A 25,033-nucleotide genomic window follows, 5' to 3' on the forward strand; every position below is an offset into this window, starting at 1 on the left:
GGAAGGAGTGTTGTATGGCATTGAAGCTCGTTTGGAGGTTAGATAGCACAGTGTCCAAGGAAGGGCCAGATGTATACAGAATGGTGTCGTCTGCGTAGAGGTGGATCAGGGAATCGCCCGCAGCAAGAGCAACATCATTGATGTATACAGAGAAAAGAGTCGGCCTGAGAATTGAACCCTGTGGTACCCCCATAGAGACTGCCAGAGGACCGGACAACATGACCTCCGATTTGACACACGGAACTCTGTCTGCAAAGTAGTTGGTGAAACAGGCAAGGCAGTCATTAGAAAAACCGAGGCTACTGAGTCTGCCGATAAGAATATGGTGATTGACAGAGTCGAAAGCCTTGGCAAGGTCGATGAAGACGGCTGCACAGTACTGTCTTTTATCGATGGCGGTTATGATATCGTTTAGTACCTTGAGCGTGGCCGAGGTGCACCCGTGACCGGCTCGGAAACCGGATTGCACAGCGGAGAAGGTACGGTGGGATTCGAGATGGTCAGTGACCTGTTTGTTGACTTGGCTTTCAAAGACCTTAGATAGGCAGGGCAGGATGGATATAGGTCTGTAACAGTTTGGGTCCAGGGTGTCACCCCCTTTGAAGAAGGGGATGACCGTGGCAGCTTTCCAATCCTTGGGAATCTCAGATGATACGAAGGAGAGGTTGAACAGGCTGGTAATAGGGGTTGCGACAATGGCGGCGGACAGTTTCAGAAATAACAGATTGTCAAGCCCAGCTGATTTGTATGGGTCCAGGTTTTGCAGCTCTTTCAGAACATCAGCTATCTGGATTTGGGTAAAGGAGAAGCTGGGGAGGCTCCGGCAAGTAGCTGCGGGGGGTGCGGAGCTGTTGGCCGAGGTTGGAGTAGCCAGGAGGAAGGCATGGCCAGCCGTTGAGAAATGCTTGTTGAAGTTTTCGATTATCACGGATTTATCGGTGGTGACCGTCTTACCTAGCCTCAGTGCAGTGGGCAGCTGGGAGGAGGTGCTCTTGGTCTCCATGGACTTTACAGTGTCCCAGAACTTTTTGGAGTTAGAGCTACAGGATGCAAATTTCTTCTTGAAAAAGCTAGCCTTAGCTTTCCTAACCGACTGTGTATATTGGTTCCTGACTTCCCTGAACAGTTGCATATCGCGGAGACTATTCGATGCTATTGCAGTCCGCCACAGGATGTTTTTGTGCTGGTCGAGGGCAGTCAGGTCTGGAGTGAACCAAGGGCTATATCTGTTCTTAGTTATGCATTTTTTGAACGGAGCATGCTTATCTAAAATGAGGAAGTTACTTTTAAAGAATGACCAGGCATCCTCAACTGACGGGATGAGGTCAATATCCTTCCAGGATACCCGGGCCTGGTCGATTAGAAAGGCCTGCTCGCAGAAGTGTTTTAGGGAGCGTTTTACAGTGATGAAGGGTGGTCATTTGACTGCGGATCCGTAGCGGATACAGGCAATGAGGCAGTTATCGCTGAGATCCTGATTGAAGACAGGAGAGGTATATTTGGAGGGCAAGTTGGTCAGGATAATGTCTATTAGGGTGCCCATGTTTATGGATTTAGGGTTGTACCTGGTGGGTTCCTTGATGATTTGTGTGAGATTGAGGGCATCTAGCTTAGATTGTAGGACTGCTGGGGTGTTAAGCATATCCCAGTTTAGGTCACCTAACAGAACAAACTCTGAAGCTAGATGGGGGCGATCAATTCATAGATGGTGTCCAGGGCACAGCTGGGAGCTGAGGGGGGTCGGTAGCAGGCGGCAACAGTGAGAGACTTATTTCTGGAGAGATTAATTTTTAGAATTAGAAGTTCGAACTGTTTGGGCATAGACCTGGAAGGTATGACAGAACTTTGCAGGCTATCTCTGCAGTAAATTGCAACTCCTCCCCCTTTGGCAGTTATATCTTGACGGAAAGTGTTATAGTTGGGTATGGAAATCTCCGAATTTTTGGTGGCCTTCCTAAGCCAGGATTCAGACACAGCAAGGATATCAGGGTTGGTAGAGTGTGCTAAAGCAGTGAGTAAAACAAACTTAGGGAGGAGGCTTCTGATGTTGACATGCATGAAACCAAGGCTTTTTTGATCACAGAAGTCAACAAATGAGGGTGCCTGGGGACATGCAGGGCCTGGCTTTACCTCCACATCACCCGAGGAACAGAGGAGGAGTAGGATGAGGGTGCGGCTAAAGGCTATCAAATCTGGTCACCTAGAGCGTTGGGGACAAGGAATAAAAGGAGCAGATTTCTGGGCATGGTAGAATAGATTCCGGGCATAATGTGCAGACAGGGGTATGGTGGGGTGCGGGTACAGCGGAGGTAAGCCCAGGTACTGGGTGATGATAAGAGAGGTTGTATCTCTGGACATGCTGGTTATAATGGGTGAGGTCACCGCATGTGTGGGAGGTGGGACAAAGGAGGTATCAGAGTTGTGAGGAGTGGAACTAGGGGCTCCATTGTAAACTAAAACAATGATAACTAACCTGAACAACAGTATACAAGGCATATTGATATTTGAGAGAGACATACAGCAAGGCATAAAGTAATCGCAGGTCTTGATTGGGAGAGCTAGCTAAAACAACAGGTGAGACAACAGCTAGTCAGCTAACACAACAACAGCAGGTAAAATGGCGATGACTAGGCAGAGAGGGTCGGATTAACTACACACAGAGCCTGAGTGCGGCTGGGGCCGACAGATAAAACATAAATAAACAGAATGGAGTACCGTGATTAATGGACAGTCCAGCAGGCATCAGCTATGTAGCCAAGTGATCAGTGTCCAGGGGCCAGCAGTAGATGGAACAGGGAAGCCGCCACTACGCTAGCACGCGGGTGACACAGCGTTTAAAGTTAGTAGCCCGGGGGTGGTGTTCAGTTTATGTCTCAGTTGTTGAATCTTGTTTTGTTCATACAAATATTTACATGTTAAGTTTGCTGAAAATAAACGCAGTTGACAGTGAGAGGATGTTTATTTTTTTGAGTTTATGAGTCATCCTCACAAATGAAGGTGTCATCAGCTGCCTGTGGTTTCCATGTGTTTATGACATTGTTTGTGACAATGTGTCCTGTCTGCCTACAGCTCCCAGAGTGCACCAACTGGAAGGGAATGTGTGTGAGGTCACCTGGGAGACCATTCCACCAATGAGAGGCGACCGTGTCAACTACATCCTGCAGGTGCTGGTTGGACGAGAGTCAGAGTACAAACAGGTAACACACACACACACACACACAGTTCATGTGAGGATAGCTGTATAGAAACATTTGGGTTGAATGCATTCAGTTGTGCATCTGACTAGCTATCCCGTTTCCCTGGTCTTCCATTAACCCTTTCATGTACTGTGGTGACAGCAGAGTGAAGGCAGCGTATTAATGACTATTACAGCTCCGAGACCACTGACATTTAACAGTGTCTGCTGCCAATGGACCTTTATGGAAACTCAATATGGTTGTCAATACACACACACACACACACACACACACACACACACACACACACACACACACACACACACACAATCACACTTGCCCTTTTGGCAGTCGAACAGCTCTTCAGGTGAATGAGTATTGAAAAGCACATTAAAAAACACACACGCAGACACACACATATCTGATGTGTTAGTGAAGAGTTTTGTGGTACTTATCTCCGGTTAAGTTTTGAACTTATTGATCTAGCGAGCAGTTGGAGGCAGAAGACTTGTGTGTGTGTCCTAAGTGGTTCTTGAGGTAGTTAAATCCCTTCTGTACAGAGGCAGCGTTGATAATGTTAACCAGATAACAGCTTCTATAGCCTCTTTCATGCACTCATTGGATTTCACTAATGTAGAATAGCAGCAGGGGGACTGTTAAGAGCCAATACTAACATACACACACACACACACACACACACACTGAGCATTAACCTGTTTGGTCTGAATCAATTTGTTGTTGTTGATGAGGTCACAATGTACTTTCTAAATCAACGTTCTCTCTTTCTCTCTCTTTCTTTCTTTCTTTCTTTCTCTCTCTCACACACTCTCTCTCTCTCTCTCACTCTCTCACTCTCTCACTCTCTCACCAGGTGTTTAAGGGAGAAGAGAGTGCCTTCCAAATCACCGGGCTCCAAGGCAACACCGACTACCGTTTCCGTGTGTGCGCCTGCCGCCGTTGCCAGGATACCAACCAGGAACTCTGTGGTCCTCAAAGCCCCTCCTCCCCGTTCACCCTGCGTCGTCAGGAGCAACAGTGCCTGGGGGAGACCAGCGCCGTGGAGACGGTGAAAGGGGCGGGGATAATATCCAGCGATGAGCGCTTTGCGGCGGTCGTGGTGTGTGTGTTCGCCGGTGTCTCCATCCTCATGGCCTGTCTGCTACAATACTTCTTCATGAAGTGAGGGAATGAATCGGCAACAGGATAGAAAAGAGAAAACAAAGCGATAGCGAAAGAAAACGAGCATCTACTAAAGAAAGGAAAGAAAACAAACACTTGAGAATCAAGTGCAGGATAGAAAGAGAAAAAAAGCGAGAGAGGAAACAGACTTCAAACGAAACAGACCTGAGCTGTACTTCAGTTATTCTACCGTGCCGTTGTCCACCTATCTCTTTCCTCTTCTCTCTCCCCTCTCTCCTCTCTCTCTTTCCCTCTCTCTCGCTCGCTCGCTCTCTCTGTTTCTCTTGTCATTGTTAGTTTGGTCTCTCTATCTTATGTAATGGATGTATTTTGGAGGGAAGCTGTTCGTGGCCAGAACAAACAAACTGATAACCAAGCATTAGCCAGCCAGGAGCCCAGTAAAGCTCCTCAATGACCCGCATGACATTATTTTGTATCTTTTTAAACCTAATAGACAAAGTGTGCTTTTCTTTATATTTCTTTACAGTCAATTCCTTACTTTACTGTGTCTGTGTCCTATTTGCGCTGTTCGCTGCAGTCTTTTGTAGTTTCTTTCCGTTGTGCCATTTTGAAATGTAGTTCTCAAGCTTTAGCCATGTATTCATCAATATCTGTTACCTTGTCTATTATAGGCCAAATCATGCAATCTTGATGCACAGATGCACACATAGACACAGACACACAGAAACACATGCAGATGCACAGCGAGACAAACACACACACACACACACACACACACACACACACACACATGCACAGAGAGACAGAAACACACACACTCACTCAGATGCCTTCTCTTCTGTCTTCTTTATTCAGCTACCAAAGCGATGCCATTGTTAAAAAATGCTGCTATCCTGTTTCGTTATATCTGAGAAAGAATGGATTTAGTTACCTAATATATACAATCTATATCAAATATATCTAAGATAGATCTACCTATCTATATCTGTAGGGGCGATGCTATGATGTAATATAAGAAGTGTAGAGGTCTGAATGACAGAGAGAAAGAGGAGGGATCCAGGTAGATGTTGCCTTTTAACCACAGATCTAGGACCAGCTTTCTCTCCCCTGAAGCTAACCTAAACCCTTAGGAGTGGGAAATGCAAAGCTGACTTTAGATCAGTTTAGGGCAAGGGTGTAAAACCAGGCTCCTGGAGGGCCACACACCTGGCCATATCTAGCCAACCAGCAACAACAGTTGATCAATTTAGTTTGAGGTTGATAAAAACATGATGACACTTTGACCTGTGAGAACTGGACCTGACACCCCTGGTCTAGGGATAACCTGGTATATTCCACTGGGAGTGGTTTAGTGAATTATAATATGTATTCTAGGTGCTCACCTGCAGATCTGAGGTCAGTTCAGTAGCCAGTCCCCGCTGTCGAATGTAGAGGTTACTGAAGTAACCTTTTATCCGCCCCCTGCCCCCACTCAACCCTCATACCTATTCATACCCTTCTTTTTTCTCTGCCTCCGCTCTCTTTTTCTATCCCTCCGCCATTCTCAGTACGTCTCCCTCCCCTCCTCGTTTCTAACCTCCCTCCCTCTCCCTCCGTCTCTCTAATTAATGCTGTTATCATCCCACTCTCTCTCTCTCTAATTAATGCTGTTATCATCCCACTCTCTCTCTAATTAATGCTGTTATCATCCCACTCTCTCTCTCTCTCTCTCTCTCTCTAAGCTGTGCTTCACTCCTACTGTTATCATCTCTCTCTCTCTAAGCTGTGCTTCACTCCTACTGTTATCATCTCTCTCTCTCTCTAAGCTGTGCTTCACTCCTACTGTTATCATCTCTCTCTCTCTAAGCTGTGCTTCACTCCTACTGTTATCATCTCTCTCTCTCTAAGCTGTGCTTCACTCCTACTGTTATCATCTCTCTCTCTCTAAGCTGTGCTTCACTCCTACTGTTATCATCCCTCTCTCTCTCTCTAAGCTGTGCTTCACTCCTACTGTTATCATCTCTCTCTCTAAGCTGTGCTTCACTCCTACTGTTATCATCCCTCTCTCTCTAAGCTGTGCTTCACTCCTACTGTTATCATCCCTCTCTCTCTCTCTAAGCTGTGCTTCACTCCTACTGTTATCATCCCACTCTCTCTCTCTAAGCTGTGCTTCACTCCTACTGTTATCATCCCTCTCTCTCTCTCTAAGCTGTGCTTCACTCCTACTGTTATCATCCCTCTCTCTCTAAGCTGTGCTTCACTCCTACTGTTATCATCCCTCTCTCTCTCTCTCTAAGCTGTGCTTCACTCCTACTGTTATCATCCCTCTCTCTCTCTCTCTAAGCTGTGCTTCACTCCTACTGTTATCATCCCTCTCTCTCTAAGCTGTGCTTCACTCCTACTGTTATCATCTCTCTCTCTCTAAGCTGTGCTTCACTCCTACTGTTATCATCTCTCTCTCTCTAAGCTGTGCTTCACTCCTACTGTTATCATCTCTCTCTCTCTAAGCTGTGCTTCACTCCTACTGTTATCATCCCTCTCTCTCTCTCTAAGCTGTGCTTCACTCCTACTGTTATCATCTCTCTCTCTCTAAGCTGTGCTTCACTCCTACTGTTATCATCCCTCTCTCTCTCTCTCTAAGCTGTGCTTCACTCCTACTGTTATCATCCCTCTCTCTCTAAGCTGTGCTTCACTCCTACTGTTATCATCCCTCTCTCTCTCTCTAAGCTGTGCTTCACTCCTACTGTTATCATCCCTCTCTCTCTCTAAGCTGTGCTTCACTCCTACTGTTATCATCCCTCTCTCTCTCTCTAAGCTGTGCTTCACTCCTACTGTTATCATCCCTCTCTCTCTCTCTAAGCTGTGCTTCACTCCTACTGTTATCATCCCTCTCTCTCTCTAAGCTGTGCTTCACTCCTACTGTTATCATCTCTCTCTCTCTCTCTAAGCTGTGCTTCACTCCTACTGTTATCATCTCTCTCTCTCTAAGCTGTGCTTCACTCCTACTGTTATCATCCCTCTCTCTCTAAGCTGTGCTTCACTCCTACTGTTATCATCCCTCTCTCTCTCTCTAAGCTGTGCTTCACTCCTACTGTTATCATCCCTCTCTCTCTAAGCTGTGCTTCACTCCTACTGTTATCATCCCTCTCTCTCTCTAAGCTGTGCTTCACTCCTACTGTTATCATCCCTCTCTCTCTCTCTAAGCTGTGCTTCACTCCTACTGTTATCATCCCTCTCTCTCTAAGCTGTGCTTCACTCCTACTGTTATCATCCCTCTCTCTCTCTCTAAGCTGTGCTTCACTCCTACTGTTATCATCCCTCTCTCTCTCTCTAAGCTGTGCTTCACTCCTACTGTTATCATCCCACTCTCTCTCTCTCTCTAAGCTGTGCTTCGCTCCTACTGTTATCATCCCACTCTCTCTCTCTCTCTAAGCTGTGCTTCACTCCTACTGTTATCATCCCTCTCTCTCTCTCTAAGCTGTGCTTCACTCCTACTGTTATCATCCCACTCTCTCTCTCTCTCTAAGCTGTGCTTCACTCCTACTGTTATCATCCCACTCTCTCTCTCTCTCTAAGCTGTGCTTCACTCCTACTGTTATCATCCCACTCTCTCTCTCTCTAAGCTGTGCTTCACTCCTACTGTTATCATCCCACTCTCTCTCTCTCTAAGCTGTGCTTCGCTCCTACTCGTCAGTTAGCAGAGCCTTTAACTGCTCCAACACCTTTGCCAAAGTCGATGGGAAAGTTACGCTACAATTTCTCTATTGGTTCTATACCTTTATTTATATACAATAGAATATTTGCATACAGTACTTTACAAGCCAATTACAGTGCAATCTTTTCAGTTATTTATTGTTTAAAAAATTAAAATTAAGAGACAAATGTAAGTGTAGTTATAAATGTACTAATTGTTTTTTTTTCTCTCGTAGCATGTTATATTGTTATTATGATAATTTTTCAGTTTTTTGTTTTTGTTGGATGTTATTTTAGATGTTTGATTTAAGGCCAGCATTTCGTACTCTCAGTAGCCAATTACATATCTCATTTATTCTCTTACAGTTGTTGGGAAAACCTGTAGTTGTTTCATTATTCTGTATGTCGGTGTCAGTGCCGTTTTTAACATGTTAACCAAATGTCTGTCCTTGTCATCTCCTCTCTGACACACAGAACTGGCTCTTTTCCATAGCCACGTGACCATCACGTCATAACACCAATAATGGTGACTTTAGAATTGTTATGTCATGATTTCACGGTTATGACCAGCCTGTGTGGTTTTCTGTATGCATTAAGAGATGTAGCGAACCGTTAGCCAGGTTATATTGGTAAAGATTTTAGACAGCTGGAGCAAACACACAAAAGTGTCTTCAGAAACGTTACCTTTTCTGATATTAAGGTTATGTTGGCGTCTGTATTGGGATTTAAGCAGAAGCACGACGTACCGTACAACTCTGAGGGGCACTGGTGGTTAAATAATGTACACTCTTAGAGAAAAGGGTTCCAAACGGGTTCTTCAGCTGTCCCCATAGGAGAACCCTTTTGGGTTCCACGTAGAACCCTCCAATGGGGGACAGTCGAAGAACCCTTAAATTCTCTAGGTAGCAGCTTTTTTCCCGGAGAGTTTATGAAGGTACTCTGAAGGTTAAATAAGGTATGAAGGTACTCCTTACAGTTACTGTAACCAGTGCTTGAAGAGGATGGCAGAGGGTGGCGGTACTGACTTTAATTCTACCGTTTGAGCCGGGATTCTGTAAGAGTTTCCATTATTCAGACAGTATGACGAGACTTGAAGACTCAGGTTAGCTCCGCATGGCTAATGCCCTAGGCTTCAGTTCCAGGGGCTAACACAGTCTTGGGACACTGTACAGTGCCCCCTCAGTGGGAAGGTGCGTGGTGTCTCGGGGAGTCAGAACAATAGTTGCCTTAATTTGTCGTTTATACTGCCTAATGTTATAGATTAGGACGTGTTGGATGTCATATCTGTTTGGATTATTTCTGCCAAAATCGAGGCTTGTGTCATACCATTTTACTTTGCGTGTGTGTGTGACACGCGCACACACACACGTTCCTTTCAACGTTATCTTCGCTCTAAAGGGTTCCTTGATGTTCCCCCTGTGACCACACAGCATTATTATTCCTGTCACATTATGATCCTCTCAAAAAGGAAAGACATAACTTGATCTCTGATTCACGCTTCGTTCATATTTTTAGTATTTTTAATGTTTCTTTTTTGGGGGGAAAGCTAAATGTATTAAATGTTCTGTTGTTAAATATACGACCCCTTGATTGAGTTTTAACACGCTGATTTCACACTGAAAAGGGTCAAAAAGACTACAACAATCAAATCGGGATGTCAGTCAGACCGATGAGGATGAGGATGATGAGGAATACTTTTCCCAGCTTGTCGTCGTATAAAGAGCCTGTCCAGTGTTTTTGATTAGAATTGATAGTCAGTGCAGAGTTATTATACATATAGAGATGTAGTATTGACGCTAAAATGAGGCAAGTACAACTAACAGATTATATGGAGCACTTTTAAAGTGGTTGACCCTTAGTGTCTGTCCTGCGAGAACCGTGATGCTTTTCATCAGACAGCTTCTTGTTTTGATACCGCCGGGCACTCGGTTACATTGGCATTACTATGTCGTCTGGAGTTTTGACCACGTCATTGTTGTGACTGAGTCGTCTGGCACTGTTGGGTCATTTGGTGTTGCTGTGGCATATAGCGTTACTCTGTCATCTGACGTGACTTTGTCATGTTGTGTCCGTCTTTCCTGTTTACCTGTCTCAGTTAGAAAGAAGACTGTTGATATGTCCTGTTGTGTTAAATCTCTCCCAAGCCTTTTATACAGCCAAATCATTCCCGAAGTTGTGTTAAATCTCTTCCAAGCCTTTTACAGCCAAATCATTCCTGAGGGGTTAAATCTGCCCCAAGCCTTTTACAGCAAAATCATTCCTGATGTTGTGATAACTCTTCCCCAAGCCTTTTACAGCCAAGTAATTCCTGACATTGTGTTAAATCTGCCCCAAGCCTTTTACAGCCAAGTCATTCCTCATGCCTAGGAACAGGAGTTTTCCGTAACCATGTTAATTGACCAGGATGGTTAGGACACATGGTCACGAAATACTCCTGTCCATACTCCCTAATAATGCCTAATGTTATAGGCTAAGGTTAGGATAATAGTAGGCCTGTGATATCACCAATGCTGACCCAATGTTCCCTAAAGGTTTTTGGCTAATATTCTCAAGCTTTTGGCTCGTGTTTTTCCAGGGCTTGGCCCAGTATTTGTATTTAGGCAAATCTTTGGACCCTTCTGGCCCTGCTGATCTAGTGGGTCCTGAACAAAACAGATAATTCTGCCCAGCAACCCAGCATCTGTGCCTTCTGATTGGTTACTTTTTTTTGTCAGATTAATAAAAATAGAAAAATGAAACGGAAAATACGGATTTATACGGACTTTGAATATGAGAGATTGGATATTGAATGGGTAACAGTCCCAGATTAATGTTTGAAGACTTGTATGTATTAAACATTTTTTTTATTAGTCTGGAACAAAAACAAACCAACAACATATTTGTACCTCACACTTATCAAAACAAACATTCCAATTTGTCATGGGCTGCGATTTGAAAGAAAAAAAGAAAATCATACATTTCTACTACTTTGTATTGTAAATGTTAGACTATTTCATATGCATTATATAAAATAAACTGCCATATCGATTTTAATGTATAGATTTTGCAAATACTACCCTCTGTATGTAAGACCTAACTGTATCGGTAGCCTGTGTTATATAATATATTTATGCCCAATAAATGTTACATTTTTTCTGACCTTGACTGAAATCCTTGTTTTGTGTGTCATAGTTTATTGTTTGATTTCCTATTCATACATTGGTTATGTGATGCTTTGTGGTAGTAGGTAGTCTATATAAAGGTTAGAAAGGCAGACTAGGTTTGCCTGTTCAAATCCCGGGCAATTAAAAGGCGAATTAGCAACCACAGGGCTGCTGGTTAGATCCCAAGTGCCATTTCTTGCAGTTAGTCCCTTTGCAAGGCAGCAGAACTGGGACTGACCTTGTGCCTGTCAATGTGTGTGTGATGTGGGTGCGTGCTTGCTTGCGTGCCGTGCCTGCATGGAGGAAAGTGTCTGTGATGATGAGATAGTCAGGCAGTCAGACTCAACAGGGGACTGGTATTTATCACCGTCGTCGCAACACTGTCTGAATAAGGAATAAGAGAAGAACATTATAGAAGGTAACTTTATTGTCCATTGTCCACAGGAAACCACAAATGTGTCCATAACCCATCAGGAACATACTCTGAGAGGTTGGCACCCCTGGAGCAATTTAGCTCAAAGGCACACTGGTGTCTTCAATGTTCATTTGAATTCATGTCCCATGTAACGTCGATGTGAGTTCATATCTGACTGAGAGCTAGAGGACATTTACTCGAGGTTTGGTTTATCTGTAGATAGACGAATCAGATATACACTCTTTATAGTAAACAATTAACAATGGGCTCGCTGCAACATAATTTTTCTCCAAATAAAAAAGGTTGGATGCTGTATCATGATAAATGTAACCAATAAAGAGGTAAATAGACAGGAATCCATATGGAATAGTGTCATTTGGCTCTGGTCACTGTAGTGCACAGTATACAGTGCATTCGGAAAGTATTCAGACCGCTTGACTTTTTCCACATTTTGTTACGTTACAGCCTTATTCTAAAATTAATTAAATAAATAGAAATCCTCAGCAATCTACACACAAAACCCCTTAATTGTTTTTAGAAATGTATTAAATATAAAAAACTGAAATACCTTATTTATTTAAGTATTAAGACCTTTAGCTATGAGACTCGAAATTGAGCTCAGGTGCATCCTGTTTCCATTGATCATCCTTGAGATGTTCCTACAACTTGATTGGAATCCACCTGTGGTAAATTCAGTTGAATGGACATGATTTGGAAAGGCACACACCTGTCTATATAAGGCCCCACAGTTGACCGTGCATGTCAGAGATAAAACCAAGCCATGAGGTCAAAAGAATTGTCCATAGAGCTCAGAGACAGGATTGTCTCGAGGCACGGATCTGGGGAAGAGTACCATAACATTTCTGCGACATTGAATGTCCTCAAGAACACAGTGGCCTCGATCAACCTTAAATGGAAGAAGTTTGGAATCACCAAGACTCTTTCTAGAGCTGGCTGCCTGACGGAAGCAACTCCTCAGTAAAAGGCACATGACAGCCCGCTTGGAGTTTGCCAAAAGGCACCTAAAGACTCTCAGACCATGACAAACAAGATTTTCTGGTCTGATGAAACCAAGATTGAACTCTTCAGCCTGAATGCCAAGAGTCACATCTGGAGGAAACCTAGAACCATCACTACGGTGAAGCATGGTGATGGCAGCATCATGCTGTGGGGATGTTTTTCAGCGGCAGGGACTGGGAGACTAGTCAGGATCGAGGCAAAGGTGAACGGAGCAAAGTACAGAGAGATCCTTGATGAAAACCTGCTCCAGAGGGCTCAGGACCTCAGACTGGGGCGAAGGTTCACCTTCCAACAGGACAACAACCCTAAGCACACAGCCAAGACAACGCAGAAGTGGCTTCTGGACAAATCTCTGAATGTTCTTGAGTGTCCCAGCCAGAGCCCGGACTTGAATCCGATCAAACATCTCTGTAGAGACCTGAAAATACCTGTGCAGCAACGCTCCCCATACAACCTGACAGAGCTTGAGAGGATCTGCAGAGAAGAATGGGAGAATCTCCCCAGACTCGAGGCTGTAATCGCTGCCAAAGGTGCTTAAACAATGTACTTAGTAAAGAGTCTGAATAGATATGTAAATGTGATATTTCACAATTATTTATTTTTAATAAATGTAATAAACATTTCTAAAAAAACATTTTTTGTTTTGTCATTATGGGGTTATTGTGTGTAGATTGAAGAGAGGAAAAATAACAATTCATGCAATTTTAGGATAAGGCTGTAACCTAACAAAATTAGGAAAAGTCATGGGGTCTGAATACTTTCTGCAGGCACTGTAGGGAATAAGGTATCATTTGAGGTACAGCCAGACATAAATCACATCTATAATCCAGCCGACGCTGTGAAAAAATGCAACCTTCACATTCAGTTTTAGGGCGAATCTCCTATTTAATGGCCACTATAACCCTGGCTGAACCGTGTGTCTGGAGAAGAGAGCTGCGGAGAGGAGAGATGCACAAAAGCACATGCAGCCTCTTCTTCGACACACTGATTTGTGCAGGAACATTGCCATCGATCCTCTCTCACTCTCTTTGTCTTTCTATCTCTCTTTACCTTTCTCTTCTCTCTCACGTTCTGTCTCTCTCTCTCTCCCTCTCTCGCTCCCCTCCGTCTCTGTGTGTGTTTGTTTGAGTGTGTGTGCACGCGCCTGTGTCCAGCATTAGCTTGTGATTTACTCCCCAGCGACCTCGATAGCATCTCACTGGATAACAGGAGGGATTTAAATCACAGAGAAATACAATTCTCCCTCCTGTCTCTGAGACACACACACTGCATCTCACAAGTGATGCAGAGTAAGTCATTGACTTTTTATATCTATAATTTCTGAATCAATCTTTTCCCAAGTGCTCTCTTACTTCTAAGTTCCTTTCTCTCTGACTCATCCTTACCTCATTCATTCATTTCTTCACTCCTCATATTCCACTCCTTCTTCCTCTTTCCATCCCTCGTTTCTCTCTCTGACCTTTCTTTCCCTCTCTACTCCTGTCCTCACTCTTGTCTTATAGGACTTTTTTATCAGGCAACTCAGAAAGCCTCAGATGTGACAGAAGGATCCTTTGAACATAGCTTGAAGATGGTTATCACTTGTTACCACTACTACAATGTCAAAATTGTCTGTTGTAAAAATTCATGAAAACACAAATGTACTTTTCAGTCTTAAATTAAGGTTAGGGTTAGGCATAAGGTTAGCAGTGTGGTAAAGGTTACAGTTATGTTTAGAATTCGATTTTAAGAAGAGAAATTGTAGAAATAGGTGGGGTGTAGCCATAATTGACTTTGTGGCTGTGGGAACTAGTGACGACCCTTGAGGCTGACTGAGACAAGAAGAAAGCAGAGGAGGTGAGAGAAGATGGGGGAGAGGTGAGAACGACATCTGTGTGTTTGTAGGCTACCTGTGTGTGCACTTCTCAGTCATGACGGAATTAAACTGCTTAAGTCTGAAATAAAAAAAATGACACGTAAACAATGTTGAATCATTTTTATCTCCCGGAATGAGTTCAGACCAAGTTGGCAACCTGATGATAAGGATCAATATTAAAATACAGACAGTGTTTTCTTCCATTATAGTTTGTACAGGCATAGTACAGATTATTATAGCGGTACAAACATGGATACATAGTCAAGCGTTACATTCATTTGGGCTGAAGTGCCATGTCTGTAGTTACAATTCCACGTTTTAAGTATTTTTCCAGGCGATGTTTGTAGTTCATATTTGCGGATTGTTTCTGTAGTCCTTACTTGTAGTCTTTATATCCATATCCAGCCTGGTCTCATAGACTAGACGTAACATTGTAAATAAAAATCTGGGACACTCAAATTATTATGATATGTTAAGTTTTTTTATGGTTACTCAAGACAAAAATGAAATACATTGCATTCAGAAAATACTCAGTTCCCTTGACTTCTCCCCCCCAAAAAAATGCTTTACAGCCTTATTCTAAAATGGATTTATTAAATGTTTTTTTATTACATTTCTGCAGCATTGAAGGTCCCCACAAACATTGGCCTCAATCATTCTTAAATGGAATAATTTGGAACCATTAAGACTCTTAATAGAAGGGCCTTGGTCAGGGAGTTGACCAAGAGCTCGATGGTCATTCTGACTGAGCTCCAGAGTTCCTCTGTCGAGATGGGAGAAACTTCCAGAAGGAACACCATCTATGCGGCACTCCACCAATCAGGCCTTTGTGGTAGAGTGACCAGGCGGAAGTCACTCCTCAGTAAAAGGCACATGACAGCCCGCTTGGAGTTTGCCAAAAGGCACCTAAAGGACTCTCAGACCATGAGAAACAAGATTCTCTGGTCTGATGAAACCAAGATTTAACTCTTTGGCCTGAATGCCAAGCATCACGTCTGGAGGAAACCTGGCACCATCCCTACGGTGAAGCATGGTGGTGGCAGCATGCTGTGGGAATGTTTTTCAGCGGCAGGGACTGGGAGACTAGTCAGGATCGAGGGAAAGATGAACGGAGCAAAGTATAGAGAGATCCTTGATGAAAACCTGCTCCAGAGCACTCAGGACCTCAGACTGGGGTGAAGGTTCACCTTCCAACAGGATAACAACCCTAAGTACACAGCCAAGACAACGCAGGAGTGGCTTCAGGACAAGTCTCTGAATGTCCTTGAGTGGCCCAGCCAGAGCCCGGACTTGAAACAGATCGAACATCCCTGGAGAAACCTGAAAATAGTTGTGTAGCGACGCTCCCCATCCAACCTGCAGAACAAAATGGGTGAAACTCCCCAAATACAGGTGTGCCAAGCTTGTAGCGTCATACCCAAGAAGACTTGAGAATGTAATCGCTGCCAAAGGTGCTTCAACAAAGTACTGAGTAAAGGGTCTGAAAACTTATGGAAATGCAATATTTAAGTTTTTTATTTGTAATAAATTATCAAAAATGTCTAAAAACCTGCTTTTGATTTGTCATTATGGGGTATTGTGTGTAGATTGATGATGGGAAAAAAATGATTTAATACATTTTAGAATAAGGTGGTAATGTAACAAAATGTGGAAAAGGTCAAGGGGTCTGAATACTTTCCAAATGCACTGTAGGTGGATGGGTAGGTGTATAATGCAGATGTCTAGTAACCCAAAGGTTGCGAGTTCAAATCTCATGATGGACAACTTTAACATATTAGCAACTTTTCAACTACTTAGCATTTTAGCTAACCCTTCTCCTAAGCCTAACCTTTACCCATACTCTAACCTTACCCCTTTTAGCTAACCCTTCCCCTAAACTTAACCCTTTAACCTAACTCCTAAATGTAACCCTGACCTTAACCCCTTGCCTAGCTAATGTTAGCCCCCTAGCTACAATTTGTTATGTATTATACGTTTTGCAAATTCGTAACATATTGTACGTGTTGCAGATTCATAACATATTGTACATTTAGCAAATTTGTAACATATAATACGAATTCTAGTTCATAACATATCATATGAAATGGATGATGGACATCCACAAATTAATACATACCATATGAAACGTAACATATTATACTAAATGGAGTGTCTCGGATTTATGTACAGAATAATACGAAATGCTCTGAGACCAGGTTGCCATATCCGAATTCTGGATTCCAAGGCAGTGGCTGCTTTGTAAGTACTTATAGGATAAGCCAAGACTAATACCAATCAGATTGAACTGTTACTAAGCTGCTATTTACAGAGTAAGGCTGGCGGTATAATTAGCCTACTGTACATGCTATCATAGCAAAACACTGTTACCTATATCTACACACACAGCCACACACACCAACACACACAGTCACTCACCATAAACACACACACCCCAACACACGCCGTCACTCACCATAAACACACCACCCCAACACACCCAGTCACTCAACATAAACAAACACACACACAGCACTTCAGTCCCTCTCTTTCAGGGTACAGAGAAGTGCATCACGGTCTACAGTGCTTTTCTTTGTCATCCAGAATACAGTTCGCATATTAATTAAGGCAAGTGTTATAACTCTTTCGGTTTGTGTGTGTGCTCGTGTGTGTTGCATGTGTGATTTGTAGAAAATACATAGGTGTCCATTTCAAAAGCGGTTTAATAGTTTTTGTTGCTAATGGTGTGCTTCTTTTTGGGTGACAGAAACGCCTTGTTTTATAAATATTTTATAAAACATCTTCTCAAACGCCTTTGCCGGGCGGGTTGTGACATCAAAGCAACAGTCTCGTTCAGAGTCCTTGAGGCTAATATAATTAATATGTTCAGCGCAAGGCCAGGGCGGACTGATCAAATTTCAATCAATAATCAACGTTCATGGACGTTATGCGTAAGCCGGTGCTCTCTTGGATTAAAGACTTGATGGTCCATAATGGTGCCTGTTTGAGTTTGATCAACCAGGGAAAGCCGTGGTCACTGATGAAAAACACACAAGAAGACGTTGATCACAACAACTACATATCAAAATCAGAGAAGTATATATCTAGCGCCCATTCCCCCTCCAAATTGGCTACAGTCACAGGCTAACAGTGGACTCTGTCCAGGCAGGTGAACTCTCTCCTTTGACAGTGCTTGCTGTTCTCCCTCTGGTTGGTTGAGTCTCCTGTAGACCAAACAGTTGGGCAGCAGCTGACCGGTACTTCCTAGACATGGTGTTATAGAGGACAGGGTTGATGGCAGCCGAGAGATAGAAGAGGACAGTGGAAACAAGGGAGCAGTACTGGGTGAAGAGAGACCAGAGAGGAGAGGAGCCCTCGGAGGAATGGGACATAAGGTAACGATGCAAGTGGAAAGGCAGCCAGCACAGGACGAAGGCAAAGACCACTACAGCTGGAGAGAGAGAGAGAGAGAGAGAGAGAGAGAGAGAGAGAGAGAGAGAGGGGGAGGGAGGGAGGGAGAGGGGAGACAGATAATAAATGTTTGTAATATTGGATTTCTCCTTTTATGCTAATAATAATAGAGAGGGGGGAGTGGGAAGGGGGAATTGAGGGAGGAGGGGAGGCACATACAATTAATTCCAACCATAAAACATTAAATGCAAACATCAGTAATATTATTTTTTTCAGAGAGAGAAATAGGAGAGAAGGGTATGATGGGGAAACTATAGTTATGCCTAATTAAATGACCTTGGTAAAGCTTTAAACGACTGGCTGTTATCATGGTTATTAGGTTACTTTGCTGAGTGTAGAAACTTATACACAGCCTGTATCTACAGTATCTGCATTATCTTTGTCTTATTACAATGTTTGATTGATTTAATGCGTATCAAAAGCAATATATATATATATATATATATATATTTTAATGTCTCCAATTCTGTGCCTTTTAAAAATATTATAAACATCCATATCTCAATTATGCAGTGGTTAAAATAGTTTTGAATATGAGCAACATGTATTGCACCCTACCTAACATCTTGACGGTCTGTCTGTTGCTCTTGTCCCTGTGTGCTACATTAGCTCCAATATTGTTCTCTCTCCGTCTCTTCCACAACCTTCGTCCAATCAAACTGTACACCACAGTCAAACAAAACACCGGCAGGAAGAAAAACACAGAGCTAACCAACGCCATGGCGGCTAGAAGCCCAGACTCAACCGCGTACTGAGTGGGTTTACACTCGCTAGTGTCTATCTCTGTCTGTCCTTCCGCCCCACCAGCAGTCACAGAGTTTCCCGCCGCTGGGCGAGTCTCGTGCTCCACTCCCACCAGAACGAAGACAGGTCCCGCGCTCAACAGCGACACGAGCCAGAGAAAGAGGATGAGCGCACGGACGCGTCGCTTGGTGACCAGGCGTTTGGCGCGAAGTGGGAAGCAGATGGCCAGGTACCGCTCCACGGACAGAGCGGTTATATTCAAAATCGTTGAATAAGTACAGCACTCACTAACGAACTGAAACAGCTTACAGAATGTATCTCCAAATATCCATGGCCTGTACTTCCATAACCGATACACATCAGGGGGCATACAGAGGAATATCAACAAGTCTGAGACAGCCATGCTACATAAGTAGAGGTTAGTGGTTGTTCTCATGTCTCTATATTTAGACACGACCAGTATAGTCATTACATTCCCGGCCACTCCCGCTAGGAACAGGAGAGTACAGGTGATGGTGATTCCCATTAGAACGGGGATGGGGAATAGGTTTTCGGGGGGCACGGGACCCTGGTAGCTCCCGTTAAAGTAGTAGTTCCAGTAGTTATCCTCCCAGCTGCAGTTAACGGGAGAGAGACAGTCAGTTCGGTTGGGCCAGGAGCGCATGCTTCCAGCGGGTCATTCACGCGGCTGGAGGTTCTCCTTGGGGCGGCTGGCGCGCTCCTCTTGTCTCCGCATGTCCTCTATTCCGCTGAGTGCGTGTGTGTGCGTGCGCGCCGCGTGATGCGTAAAGATCGTATGGTTTTACCAACAGCAGTTAAGCTCCGAGTCCTCCTCTATTTTAGAACAGTCTTGCACTGGAGCAATACAACACACCTTCCCATCTTGTCTTCCATTTACAAAATGATTTGACTTGTAAGAAATAAAGTATAGCCTTTGAATGTTATTAAATATATCACAAGCTAAAATACATGTCTGAAGAAAGAAAATTATACTAGCATCCTTTGAGCGCATTGTACAAAAGTATTAAACAAATATGAATAGGATCTGATATTCCTTTTCCTCTGGTATTGATAGGCATATATATTGGTCTAAATCACATAGATATACTTTTGATGAACGAGCAAAGATGACCTTCTAAAACAACATCCTCCAAAAAGTGTCCCTCTCTTGCTCTGTCCCCTTCATGCGCTCTTATGCGTCAGATGAAAACACGGTAACCTAGACTGAAGGTGAGTCATAGTCAGGGTTTGGTGATGTGACACTGGAAAGTTCCTCCAACCACTCAGCCAAGAGAAATGGGTAAACAACAAAAACATCCAAACAACATCAACATCCTCTATGAGTCTGTGACATTGAATATTATGGTTTCAGAAACGCAGTCCAAATGTCTCTCTCTCTCTCTCTCTCTCTCTCTCTCTCTCTCTCTCTCTCTCTCTCTCTCTCTCTCTCTGGAGCCTCCTCATAAGATCAATCGATCATGTCCTCCTCTGTGATTTGATGGGAAATCTCTAAAGAGAAAAAAACAACGTTTTTAAATATGGCACATTCACACATTGCACACATGCTCTAGTTTTTTGCATAATTGAATGGAGCAGAAACAACTGTCACAACAGAAAAACTCAAGAGAGGGAGGGAGGGGGTCTTACTGGCAGCCCGAGCTTAGACCTAGCACGCCACCTAATGGTTAAAGCAAACCCTGCATGTGTGTGTGTTCATGTGGGTGTTTGTGTGCGTGTGTTTGTGTGTGGCCAACAGTATGGCCAGATTATGATCTATGATGGAAGTTCTTGGGGAGATTATTACTCTGCCCTTTGCTCTGTGCTGTTTACCTACACCAGGACATTTATGACCACACACACACACACACACACATACGCAGAAAGAGTGAGAACGAATAAGTCGACATATAGAGCAGTAGAGAGAGAGAAGCCACCTCAGATGACAGAAGTCCAGAGGTCTGATCACAGCAACAGTCAGTGACCTATCAACTTTTCACTGCAACAGGTACTCAGTCTGTGTGCGTGTATGTATATGTGTGTGTGGATGTGTGTGTCTCACCTCTTTCTATCACTTTTCTACTTCTCTAGTAGCTACATTAACCAACAAAGACTAGCAATGATCGTGATATGTGGTTTTACTGCTTTACTACTTTAGCTGTATGCATTAATTGTATGTTGCTCTGGATAAGAGCATCTGCAAAATTATTCAAATGTGAAAATGTCAAATGTAAGTCTTCCTCAAGCATCATTCTCACAGGGTGTGGTGTAGCGTCCAGGTCAAAGTCTCAGTCATAAACACACACATACGTTTGCACACACACACACACACACACACACGCATCCTTGTGGGGACCAAACAATCCTATTTTCCCTAACCCAAACTCTTAACCCTAAACCTTTATGCCTAATTTTAACCCTAACCCTAATTGAAACCCTAAACCTAACCCCTAAGCCTAAAATAGCTTTTTTCCAAAAACCTGCAAAATAGCAAAATTGTCCTTGTTTTGCCATCGTTGTGACTTCTGGTCTCAACAAAGACACTAAAACTGTCACGTTCTGACCTTAGTTATTTTGTTATGTCTTTGTTTTAGTATGGTCAGGGCGTGAGTTGGGTGGGTTGTCTATGTTCGTTTTTCTATGTTGTGTTTTGAGTTTGGCCTGGTATGGTTCTCAATCAGAGGTAGGTGTCGTTAGTTGTCTCTGATTGAGAATCATACTTAGGTAGCCTTTTCCCACCTGTGTTTCGTGGGTGTTTATTTTCTGTTCTGTGTTTGTATTTCACTGTTCAGGACTGTTTTGGTTTCGCTCTCGTGTTTTGTTGTTTTTGTTCATGTATTCGTTTTCATTAAAAGAGAATATGAATACTTACCACGCTGCACCTTGGTCCTCCTCTCTATCTCCCAATGGCAAGCGTTACAAACACACACACACACACACACACACACACACACACACACACACACAAAAAAAAAACATGCACACACATGGATACACACAACACACACACATACACACAACACATGCACTTGAGATACAGTCTGTGTATATAGTGAGGAGACTAATGTGCAGATTCAACCACAAAATGGAGGGAGATATTCACTTGTAGGGTGGATAGGATAGGTGTGTGTCTGTGTGTGTGTGTGCGCAGTGGCGGTAAATGGAGGGGGGGGGGGGCACTAGCCACCCCGGAAATATCATTGGCCACCCTTGGTAACCCCAATTGTCATTGGGTCAGAGCGCTGCCAATCTGGCTCAGATTGGAGAGAAAAGACGGTGAATTTGTTCTGGTAGTTCATAATGCTGGCTTTAGAGCCATGCGGACGCCTTGGAGTGAGTGAAGGCTGTGGTTGGCTGGCTGGCTGGCTTTAGGCCTATGGTGAGCGCATCTGCAGTGAACACTGAACAGCACAACTTTTCTCAGTTGAGTTGACTAAAGCAGAGGTAGAAAATTATTAGGTAACTAGTATTTGACTTCACAGGAATCTAAACTTGAGTTTTTAATCTCGCTGCTGAGCTAGTGCGTAGCAGCAAATTGCAGTATGGCATGCGTTTGTCCTAGATAGAATGTTATGTACAGAGCCTTGCGAAAGTATTCGGCCCCCTTGAACTTTGCGACCTTTTGCCACATTTCAGGCTTCAAACATAAAGATATAAAACTGTATTTTTTTGTGAAGAATCAACAACAAGTGGGACACAATCATGAAGTGGAACGACATTTATTGGATATTTCAAACTTTTTTAACAAATCAAAAACTGAAAAATTGGGCGTGCAAAACTATTCAGCCCCTTTACTTTCAGTGCAGCAAACTCTCTCCAGAAGTTCAGTGAGGATCTCTGAATGATCCAATGTTGACCTAAATGACTAATGATGATAAATACAATCCACCTGTGTGTAATCAAGTCTCCGTATAAATGCACCTGCACTGTGATAGTCTCAGAGGTCCGTTAAAAGCGCAGAGAGCATCATGAAGAACAAGGAACACACCAGGCAGGTCCGAGATACTATTGTGAAGAAGTTTAAAGCCGGATTTGGATACAAAAAGATTTCCCAAGCTTTAAACATCCCAAGGAGCACTGTGCAAGCGATAATATTGAAATGGAAGGAGTATCAGACCACTGCAAATCTACCAAGACCTGGCCGTCCCTCTAAACTTTCAGCTTATACAAGGAGAAGACTGATCAGAGATGCAGCCAAGAGGCCCATGATCACTCTGGATGAACTGCAGAGATCTACAGCTGAGGTGGGAGACTCTGTCCATAGGACAACAATCAGTCGTATATTGCACAAATCTGGTCTTTATGGAAGAGTGGCAAGAAGAAAGCCATTTCTTAAAGATATCCATAAAAAGTGTCGGTTAAAGTTTGCCACAAGCCACCTGGGAGACACACCAAACATGTGGAAGAAGGTACTCTGGTCAGATGAAACCAAAATTGAACTTTTTGGCAACAATGCAAAACGTTATGTTTGGCGTAAAAGCAACACAGCTCATCTCCCTGAACACACCATCCCCACTGTCAAACATGGTAGTGGCAGCATCATGGTTTGGGCCTGCTTTTCTTCAGCAGGGACAGGGAAGATGGTTGAAATTGATGGGAAGATGGATGGAGCCAAATACAGGACCATTCTGGAAGAAAACCTGATGGAGTCTGCAAAAGACCTGAGACTGGGACGGAGATTTGTCTTCCAACAAGACAATGATCCAAAACATAAAGCAAAATCTACAATGGAATGGTTCAAAAATAAACATATCCAGGTGTTAGAATGGCCAAGTCAAAGTCCAGACCTGAATCCAATCGAGAATCTGTGGAAAGAACTGAAAACTGCTGTTCACAAATGCTCTCCATCCAACCTCACTGAGCTCGAGCTGTTTTGCAAGGAGGAATGGGAAAACATTTCAGTCTCTCGATGTGCAAAACTGATAGAGACATACCCCAAGCGACTTACAGCTGTAATCGCAGCAAAAGGTGGCGCTACAAAGTAAGGGGGCTGAATAATTTTGCACGCCCAATTTTTCAGTTTTTGATTTGTTAAAAAAGTTTGAAATATCCAATAAATGTTGTTCCACTTCATGATTGTGTCCCACTTGTTGTTGATTCTTCACAAAACAATACAGTTTTATATCTTTATGTTTGAAGCCTGAAATGTGGCAAAAGGTCGCAAAGTTCAAGGGGTTCGAATACTTTCGCAAGGCACTGTATGTCCCTTATTGACCGAGGTAAATAAAGCTACTAACAAGACTCAGGATATGACCCAGATGCAGACACAGGAGACGAAAGGTTCAATATACAGAGTAGTTTATTAAAACAACAAGAGACAGGCAAATGGCAGGTCGAGAACAGGCATAGGTTCAAACCAGGTCCGAGTCTGATAGGTACAGGGTGGCAGGCAGGCTCAGGGTGAGGACAGGCAGAAGTTCATAAACCAGGTCAGTGTCAGATAGGTACAGGATGGAAGGCAGGCTTGGTGTCAGGGCAGGCAGAATAGGTCAGAACCAGAAGAACTAGAAAACAGGGATTAGAGAGAACAGGAGTATGGGAAGGAGGAGACAGAGGGCTGTGAGACAGAGGTTTAATTCTTGATACATGAAAAGCAGGATGTATACAGAGGGTGCGGGGCAGCAGAAGACAAACAGCAGAGGGGCTATGAATCTTAGAGATTGGGAAAGGTCCGATTAAACAGGGGGAAAGTTTGCGGGACTCCACCCGGAGGGGCAGATCCCAAGTGGACAGTCATACCCTCTGGCCGAGATGATAACTGGGAGCCAGGGTCCGGTGGCAGTCCACTTGTCGTTGATACCTGGAGGTGGTCTTGAGAAGAGCAGACCGGGCTCTCTTCCAGGTACAGCGACAGCGGCGGGCGAACATCTGGGCCGAGGTAAAGCTGACCTCTTCTTCTTGCTCAGGGAAGAGCGGGGGGATAATAACCCATCGAACACTCGAAAGGCGAGAGACCAGTGGCTGAGCAGGGAAGGGTGTTGCGGGCGTATTCCACCCACACCAGTTGCTGGCTCCAGGTAGTGGGGTTTGCAGAGACAAGGCAACAACGAGTTGTCTCCAGCTCCTGATTAGCTTGCTCCGACTGGCCATTAGACTGGTTGAGAAACCCGGAGGACAGGTTGGCCGACAACCCAGTGAGTGTGCAGAATGCCTTCTAGAACCAGGACGAGAACTGAGGACCACGGTCTGAGACCATGTCCACCGGAAGTCCATAGCTCCGGAAGACGTGTTGCACCATGAGCTGGATATCTTTGGCTGAGGGTAGCTTGGGGAGGGTAATGAAATGGGAAGCTTTGGAAAACCTGTCCACTACCGTAAGGATAGGGGTGAGCCAACAGATGGAGGGAGCCCAGGGACGAAGTCCAGGGATATATGTGACCAGGGACGGTGAGGGATAGGAAGTGGTTGAAGAAGGCCAGCCGGA

At 43.8% G+C, this 25,033-nt stretch overlaps 3 protein-coding genes across 8 annotated transcripts in view; 2 read left to right on the forward strand and 1 right to left on the reverse strand.

Moving 5' to 3' along the window:
* Nucleotides 1-4,448, forward strand: part of LOC110495706 (fibronectin type III domain-containing protein 3B) — a 129,671-nt gene extending 125,223 nt beyond the window's left edge. For all 3 annotated transcript variants that reach the window (XM_090207959.1, XM_090207960.1, XM_090207961.1), the window contains exons 26-27: nt 3,070-3,197; nt 4,048-4,448. In XM_090207959.1, the coding sequence (XP_090064085.1) occupies nt 3,070-3,197; nt 4,048-4,359 (440 nt within the window). In that variant the 3' untranslated portion in view covers nt 4,360-4,448. The remainder of the gene's footprint in view (nt 1-3,069; nt 3,198-4,047) is intronic.
* Nucleotides 4,449-17,103: 12,655 nt separating this feature from the next.
* On the reverse strand, nt 17,104-19,354 carry ghs-r (growth hormone secretagogue receptor 1a). Its single transcript, NM_001124594.1, is given in 2 exon segments — nt 17,104-17,848; nt 18,427-19,354. Coding segments are annotated over 2 exon segments (1,164 nt in total). The 5' UTR covers nt 19,277-19,354; the 3' UTR covers nt 17,104-17,534.
* Nucleotides 19,355-20,449: 1,095 nt separating this feature from the next.
* The window catches only part of LOC110497071 (phospholipase D1), a 36,048-nt gene continuing 31,464 nt past the window's right edge, over nt 20,450-25,033 (forward strand). For 3 of the 4 annotated variants that reach the window (XR_016488349.1, XR_016488352.1, XM_090207963.1), the window contains exon 1: nt 20,450-20,617. The gene's annotated coding sequence lies outside the window, so the exon portion shown is untranslated. The remainder of the gene's footprint in view (nt 20,618-25,033) is intronic. The other variant, XM_090207966.1, reaches the window with a different exon arrangement.

Source organism: Oncorhynchus mykiss, chromosome 18 (genome assembly GCF_057628025.1).
Source record: "Oncorhynchus mykiss isolate SJ-2025 chromosome 18, ASM5762802v1, whole genome shotgun sequence".
In the NCBI taxonomy this organism is placed as follows: Eukaryota; Metazoa; Chordata; class Actinopteri; order Salmoniformes; family Salmonidae; genus Oncorhynchus; species Oncorhynchus mykiss.